This window comes from Babylonia areolata, chromosome 2, assembly GCF_041734735.1.
Source record: "Babylonia areolata isolate BAREFJ2019XMU chromosome 2, ASM4173473v1, whole genome shotgun sequence".
NCBI lineage: Eukaryota > Metazoa > Mollusca > Gastropoda > Neogastropoda > Buccinidae > Babylonia > Babylonia areolata.
In genome coordinates this window covers 66,031,422-66,040,279 of record NC_134877.1, presented here as the reverse complement: position 1 = coordinate 66,040,279, position 8,858 = coordinate 66,031,422, and the positions used below count along the sequence as shown (strand labels likewise).

Genomic DNA, 8,858 nt, shown 5'->3' with positions numbered 1-8,858 from the left:
TTGAAACACTTCTGTTCATTGTAATTCACAGAAGATGGAATCAACAGTAATCACATTGAAACACTTCTGTTCATTGTATTTCACAGAAGATGGAATCAACAGTAATCACATTGAAACACTTCTGTTCATTGTATTTCACAGAAGATGGAATCAACAGTAATCACATTGAAACACTTCTGTTCATTGTATTTCACAGAAGATGGATCACTGCAATGCATTGACCTCAAATTCAACATAGGAATCAATAGCAAATAATGAAAATAAGGCAATTTGCATAATTCAAACAGAAATATAAAATTAATATAACATAATGTAATGTAATATTGATAATATCATATCATGTCATAAGACTTGAACCGAATCTTTCCCGAGGGGTGTTGGGAGTAACATCAAATTGATTCAACTCTCTTCATAAATGTGATAGAAAAAAAAAAGATGTTTCACAATGACTTATCCTCATGTAGGGAGCGTGAAAACTGGAAAACCATGGGCTTACTTACAGACCCTCTGCATGAAAGTTTCAAAGTTCTCTATTTCACTCCACCTTCCCTACACAGTTCACTGAAAGGAAGAAGGAGCATAGAAAGAGGGAACAATGAAAGCAAAAAGCTAATAATAATAATAATGGTATATAGCACACTATCCAGAAATCTGTTCTAGGTGCTTTACAAAAACACTTTGTTAACATAAAACATTACATCTATGTTACATACACACACCAAAATATGACTACACACACACACACACACACACACACACACACACACTGCGTACATACATTTTAACAATACATGTGTATCTAACAGCTACCCTAACACATACGCACACATATACAATAAAAATGTTTTTGCAACATAATTTTATGTGTGTGTTCTTTTATATTCTCCACAGTACAATTACTCGCATGCTCAATACATACAAAGAAACCTTATGCATTAAGCTTTTTCCTATTTCCTTGTTTGTCACCATACAAGGAGACTAAAGGGTCATGTAATTTGAGTAGTGAACATTACTACTTGCTTTGTTGAATTCGGGAAGTAGAGTTTTATGAGTGTTGTGTGAAGTGCTTTTCCTTTGTAGAGTGTGAAGACACAGTCGTTTTTTGTGTTGAGTCTCAAGTGTGACATGTGCTTAGTTTCTTTTTGCTCACTCTTACACATTAGTGGTCAGTCTCCGATTGCAGTCACCCACTCAGATCAACAAGTGAAATGCTCACCGTTGTGTTGTCTTCAGTTTCATGTGTGAAGCACAATCTTGTCGGTCATGAATCTCAGCAATGTACTTGGATCATGGGTGAAAAACGCAAGTCCACTTGAATAACATAAGTGCACATGTAATGCATGCTTAATTAAGCAGACACACAATCATGTAAATTGATTACACACACAACCTTAACCACCTACCTACTCCGAGTCACATGATATGCAAGCAAACAAGCATACACACAGATGAATATTTGCTTTGACCTTCCACCTAAAATGGAACATATTTAAACTGCCCAAGCTGAAGAAGTAAAATCCTGATTGACTCTGCAGACCTGTTCTGAGCAAAATACAGGAAGGCTCATAAGAGGATTGATACCCAGTTCTGAGACCCTGCGTGAGGCCATGAACCTTCTTGTCAAACCTGTGTGTAGCTGGTCAGTCTGTTGGCAGTAAGGAAAATTAATTATTTTTGGTCAGCAAATAGTGATATCCTTTTGGCTGGTGAGACTGACTGAGAACTTATGTAATTTATTCACTGATCGATGTATCCATTTATCTATTCATTAATTAATCCATGAATTTGTTTTGATTTTTTTTTTTTTAATTCAATTATATGCAGCCAAAGTAATCCTAATGAGCAGTTTACAGTTGGTGAATTACCCCCACTGTACCCCCCACACTGCCACACACGCACACTTTCCCTCTCCCCTTCTCAGTCTCTTTTACTCTCCTCTTTGTCCTCAGTGGATGTTTTGCATGTGCATGTGTGTGTGTGTGTCTGTATGTGTGTTTGTGTGGGTGTGTGTGAGTGCTTCCTTCCTTGCATGGAGTGACTACAATCATTTGTTGATTTATGTTTTCACTGGTCAGGGATCTGCAAGAAAAAGCACTAATTTTTTTTTTTAATTTAAGAATTAAAAACAACAACAACAACAACAAAAAGGACCCTCAAATCACAGTACCCAGAAGTTAGACCACTCCAGCTGGCAAAGCACTTTCAGGGATGAACCCCAACCAGCACAGCTCCAGCCGGTCATTTACCGCTAATTTGATCCATGATCCCTACACTAAGAATTTAAGAACATTGTCAAAATGATACACATGTATGAATAAATAATATTAATACTTAGTGAGCAGCTAAATTAACTATAATAAATGGAAGATAAAAAGAAAGAAAAGCAGTAGTTTACATATATAAGTACTTAATACGGGCTACATGCATCCTTTTCATCTCCATCCCTTTAAGAAAGGGGGGGCGCGGGGGGTGTAAAAGGAAGAAACCTTGTGTACACTGCCACATTACCTGGCAATGAATGATGATTGTATCAGTAAGCCATGTATGCTCATTACTGACACTCAAAAAAATGTATACAGATCAATACATATATACAATCTTATATATCTCATGACAATAGCATTCGCCATTCACCACACTGCACATTGTATTGGTACTGAGCGAAAGTTTATTTCCATTTTCTCCCCCAAACAACTGTACATAATAAGTCATACTTGAGTACATTCAGCTTCAAGGTAAGCAATACCCGTCAGGATGAGATCAAATTATGTTAAAGATCTTCTTCTTCTTCTGCGTTCACTCGTATGCACACGAGTGGGCTTTTACGTGTATGACCGTTTTTACCCCACCATGTAGGCAGCCATACTCCGTTTTCGGGGGTGTGCATGCTGGGTATGTTCTTGTTTCCATAACCCACCGAACGCTGACATGGATTACAGGATCTTTGATGTGCATATTTCATCTTCCGCTTGCATATACACACGAAGGGGGTTCAGGCACTAGCAGGTCTGCACATATGTTGACCTGGGAGATCATAAAAATCTCCACCCTTTACCCACCAGGCGCCGTCACCGTGATTCGAACCCGGGACCCTCAGATTGACAGTCCAACGCTTTAACCACTTGGCTATTGCGCCCGTCTGTGTTAAAGATCAAACCATCACACTGTCCTCAACCTCCATTTTGAACTCAGCAAATCATACAACATATCCACAAATGCACTTAGTTTGAAGGCACTATTTTGATACAGAGATATATATCAAATCAGTTGCACTATGCATACTCAAATAAGCAGTTTTAACATATGTATAACAAAAAATAATGTCAAAGTGGTAGTGGCAGTATGGGGGAGAGGAGGGGGGAGAAAGAGAGGAAAGGGTACTGGATGGAGGAGGGGAGAGAAACTTGTACATAGTTTTCACCAAACCAGTCACGCTGACAGAATCATGCAGTGGTTTCCAGATGAAACATTATAGATATGTGTATGAAGGGGTAAAAAGAGAGGCTCATTATGCTGATATAATGAATGTGAAACACAGAAGTAATTTTCTGTATTTGTACAATGTAAAAAGAGAGGCTCATTATGCTGATATAATGAATGTGAAACACAGAAGTAATTTTCTGTATTTGTACAATGTAAAAAGAGAGGCTCATTATGCTGATATAATGAATGTGAAACACAGAAGTAATTTTCTGTATTTGTACAATGTAAAAAGAGAAGCTCATTATGCTGATATGATGAATGTGAAACAGACAAGTAATTTTCTTTATCTGTACAATGTGAAAAAAAAAAAAAAACCAATGTGTGCAAAGTATACATTTAACCCTTTGACTACCTCTTTCGTTAAATTTACAGAGCTCTTGAAGCCTTCTGTTATGCTTATCTCCATTAAATTTACGGGGGCATTTCATCAAACTTTTTGCCTGATTTAGAAGATGGAGAACCACTGACAGATGTTGATGGGCTCAGGAAAAGTTAATAACAGTGATTAGCTTCCCTTTTCCTACTCACTGAGTCACAGAGTTCTCTCTCCTGAGAACTGACACCAGCCTTCTTCTTCTTCTGCATTCACTCGTATGCACACGAGTGGGCTTTTACGTGTATGAACGTTTTTACCCCGCCATGTAGGCAGCCATACTCCGTTTTCGGGGGGGTGCATGCTGGGTATGGTCTTGTTTCCATAACCCACCGAACGCTGACATGGATTACAGGATCTTTAACGTGTGTATTTGATCTTCTGCTTGCATATACACACGAAGGGGGTTCAGGCACTAGCAGGTCTGCACATATGTTGACCTGGGAGATCGTAAAAATCTCCAACCTTTACCCACCAGGCGCCGTCACCGTGATTCGAACCCGGGACCCTCAGATTGACATTCCAACGCTTTAACCACTCGGCTATTGTGCCCGTCACCAGCCTTCTTCAAAATGGCGACCCCACGATGGTCCTGGACCCGCAGTTCCTTTCAGTGCTAGTCAGAAATTATGAATGATGCAGACAGTCATGAAGAAGAGACTGAGGAAGATAATTCTGATGAACAAGAGACTATTTCTCCCTTTTCGTTTGTTTCTACATTGAGAGCTTGTGAGTTTGTAACATGTCTGTGATTGGGGAGGAGTTTCATTTTATAATGGAATGTCCCAATTATGATCAGTTACAAAATAGATATGTTCCTAAAAAATATTTGTCACCAAAATTGGTTTTTAATTTTTGTAATATGCTCAAAGAATCAAAAATCATTTTAGCTGTAAGTAAGATGATTAGATTTGCAAAAGTTGCCAAGCTACACTTTTGGAGTTAAAAGACATTTGAGTTTTCTCAACTTTTATGTGACATTGTTGTGTATTTGGAAATGTTTGTTCTGGGCATGAAAACATTATTTTGCAGTAATCCTCCACACTCCAATAGGAGTGTAAGGATAATTAAAACTTGAAAACTTGAGCTTGTGAGTTTGCAGAAGTATTCCCAAAATACTATAAACATGAAATAAATTTTTTTAAACTCAACAACTCACAAATTAGTCCTTTTGTTTTAATTCTATATAAAGTAAATCTGAACTTATTATGCATCAATCTGTGTACTATTTCATGCATAAGTTCACATATCTACAGAAGCTACAGTAGTTTCAGTGTACATAGTAATGACAGGGTTTTTCAATGGCATTTGGTGTACAGCTGTCCTACAAAATGTTGGCAGTCAAGGGGTTAATGTACACGGCAAATTTCAAAAGCACTGATAAAACAAAACAAAAATGACAAGCAATAAAATCAAAATCTGAAAAAAAAATAAAACCAAAAGAAAAATGACAAAATCTTATAGCAGAGTCCAGTATCCAAAAAGCTTTGTTTCTTTGTTGTTCAGTTTCTTGTTTCAGAACGTCTGATGCAAATACGTTGATTATACACATATACATGTAACGAACACATGTCTATGCCCCCAACCCCGACACCCTCTCCCTAAAAATAACATCAAAATCATCGTATTAATTTCCATTTTTGACAACACATTGACAACTGATTTTGCATAAGCGCATACACAGGAAAGGAAGAGGATAAAATAGATGAAACAGAAAAAAATGCCAACAAAAACAATGTGAGGTAAATTAATCAGAAAATATCTATATATCCAGGAACAGTTACTTAAATGCAAGAGAAAGGGAAAAAAAACCCCAAAAAATCCCATCCAAACCCAAATTTCCAGTACAGTCTTTGGTACATATTATCACTGCTAATGCCAGTAATACTTCTGTCTTATTTGCAACCATCAAAATCAGAAGAAGAAAAAATCTTATTCCCAAACTGTCAGTTCTCTGTACTGGTTCACACAGGCAAATCTCTCCAATGCACAGATGAAATATCAAACAGAGATAAAATACAGAGCACAGATTTCCCACAGGCAAATATTTTCCGTGCACAGATGAAACATGAAGCAGTCAGTATGGCTTTCCAGGCCGACTCTCTCTCAGCGTCTGTTGATCAGCTGCATTAATTTGCCTTCCCATTCCCTACATACATGATACCAGACCTGTCACCTCAACTAGTACTGATCCGCACTCTCTCTCTTCTTCTGCCTGTAAATGGTCATGTCATTTGCCTAAGCACCCTGAGAATTAAACAATAATAACAATAATAATGATGATGATGATAATAATGATAATCACTACTACTGCTACCACTACTAACAATAACAATAATAATAATAATAATAACAGCACATGGGTCCAGAGCACTAACAATTATCATCAGCAGGAGGAGGGGGCAGGGGTGATCTAAACAATTAACAACACGGGACATCATAACCAAAACTGACAAGCAAAACAAAATGGAATAAATGTGTCAATGAAATAAAGCTTCCAGTCATTTGGACACAGATCTGTCACCCCTCTCTCCCTACATATCACAAACATCCTGCTGCAACAGTCTGATGGTAATGCTATGAAAAAAGGAAAACAAAAAAACCACACATGAAAATGACATTCTGCAGTTATTTGCTGTTTGCATAGTGATTGTCTTAGAGCTTTCTCTTTTTTATATGAAGAAAATATATCTTATATAATGAATATAACGATCTGCAATCTTTTGCTGTTTGCACAGAATTAGGTTTAAAGCTTTCATTTCTTTCTTTCTATCTATCTATCTAACTATCACTGATCGATCGATCGATCTATCAATCTATCTACCTATTTTTAACTGGAATGTTTGAGAGATCATGATGTAAGTACAGATGCTATAAATGGGACTGACAAATGAAAGAAAATGATCATGTAATATATACACAAACGAAAGAAAATAATTATCTAATAAGTACAAAGTGGACTTTCTTTACCAGCAGAATATTTTACAGTCAGTAAAAATATTGTTAAATGAACTGGAATGTCTGGATAAACGTGCAGCTGAAAAGTTCAGACACTATATAAAAATGTGCATTGTGCATTATTTTTGTGTGTGTGTGTGTGTCTGTGTGCACATGTGTGTGTGTGTGTGTGTGTGTGTGTGTATGAGCATGTGTGTACATTTGTACAGATCATGTTTTTGTCTCACAAAAGATTTAAGAAGCTAACAGTAATACCTGGCTGAGTAAGTTGCTCACCATTTAGTGCTAATCCAAGGTTCATGGTTAACACACCTCAAAAAACAGGGTTAACTTTGAGTGACCATGAAATAAAAAACAAAATAAAACTAAAAAAGAAGAAACAGTCATGAACACAACTGATATAAAAACAAATCAGAGCAGAGTATTAAAGAAACCCACACAACTGTCAATCAATCGCATTTTCAATGAACATCACGTCTCGCCCACTCCCACTCATCCATCGACTAAGCTCTGACATCACTTCTGCCAGCGGGTTTGGCGTTGATGAATGGCACGTCGGTGAAGGTGACGGAGCACAGCGTGGCGTTGGTTCTGGAGCAGGGAGAGTGCTCCAGCTCCAGGACAGAAATCTGGTTCGTCCCCGCAGGCGAGAACACGGAGGCCGGAACGTAGAGGGTGACCTGAGGCCCCTCCTCTGGCCAGTAACGACCCAGGTTGAAATCATTCACAAACGCTTGGCCCTGGAGGAATATATATATATATACACACACAAATGTGACTTGTTTCATTTCTATCTGTTGAGAAAACAAGTCTGAAAAACGAAAGCTTTTCATGGGTGGTTTTTTGGGTTTTTTTTAAATCTCAACACTGAAATAATATAAATCTTTCTGTTTAATTCATCTGTTGAGAAAACAGCTATAAAAAAAAAAATCTTCCTGTTATATCTATTTCATTTGTCTGTTGAGAAAGCAGTCTGAAAAAGAAAGTCTGGTGAGGGGGCGGTCTAAAAAAAGACCCTGTTTTGTTAAACCACTACACAGTTAATAAGCAGTATCATGTGTACACTATAACTAAAACATGTACTTAGAAATAATAAATCTTTCTGTGTAATTTGTGTGTTGACAAAGCAATCTGAAAAAGGACAGATTTTTTAAACTCTTAGATAATAAATCTGGCTGTTTAATTTGTCTGAAAACAGTCTGAAAAAGATTTTTTTTTTTTTTTTTTAAACCACAACACAGTTATGAACAAAAGCATGTCTAAAACTCATGCATGACTGATTCACTTAGAATCTGTCTAATTTTCCAGACTAATGCTGCATATGTGCCATAGCCATCAAAACTGAAAAAAAATCACTGTTGCTAGGCTGGTCAGGCTACTGTGCAATGCTGTGAAATAAAGACAGATGGAGCGTGTTTGTATAACACTTCACTCCATCATAGCAAGCACACATCCACTGGCTGATGGAGCGTGTTTGTTTAACACTTCACTCCATCATAGCAAGCACACATCCACTGGCTGATGGAGCGTGTTTGTTTAACACTTCACTCCATCATAGCAAGCACACATCCACTGGCTGATGGAGCGTGTTTGTTTAACACTTCACTCCATCATAGAAAGCACACATCCAGTGGCTGATGGAGCGTGTTTGTTTAACACTTCACTCCATCATAGAAAGCACACATCCAGTGGCTGATGGAGCGTGTTTGTTTAACACTTCACTCCATCACAGCAAGCACACATCCACTGGCTGATGGAGCGTGTTTGTTTAACACTTCACTCCATCATAGCAAGCACACATCCACTGGCTGATGGAGCGTGTTTGTTTAACACTTCACTCCATCATAGCAAGCACACATCCACTGGCTGATGGAGCGTGTTTGTTTAACACTTCACTCCATCACAGCAAGCACACATCCACTGGCTGATGGAGCGTGTTTGTTTAACACTTCACTCCATCATAGCAAGCACACATCCAGTTAAATAATATACCAGAAAATAAAACCGTCTTTCTACTTCCCTCTGTGCATTTCTCTCTTTGTGT

General features: G+C 37.8%; 1 protein-coding gene across 1 annotated transcript in view; it reads right to left on the bottom strand.

Moving 5' to 3' along the window:
• LOC143276476 (beta-galactosidase-like) overlaps nt 1–8,858 on the bottom strand; it is a 32,038-nt gene continuing 23,180 nt past the window's right edge. Inside the window, exon 16 of the mRNA XM_076580990.1 lies at nt 1–7,554. Coding sequence (XP_076437105.1) covers nt 7,318–7,554 — 237 coding nt within the window. The 3' untranslated portion in view covers nt 1–7,317. The remainder of the gene's footprint in view (nt 7,555–8,858) is intronic.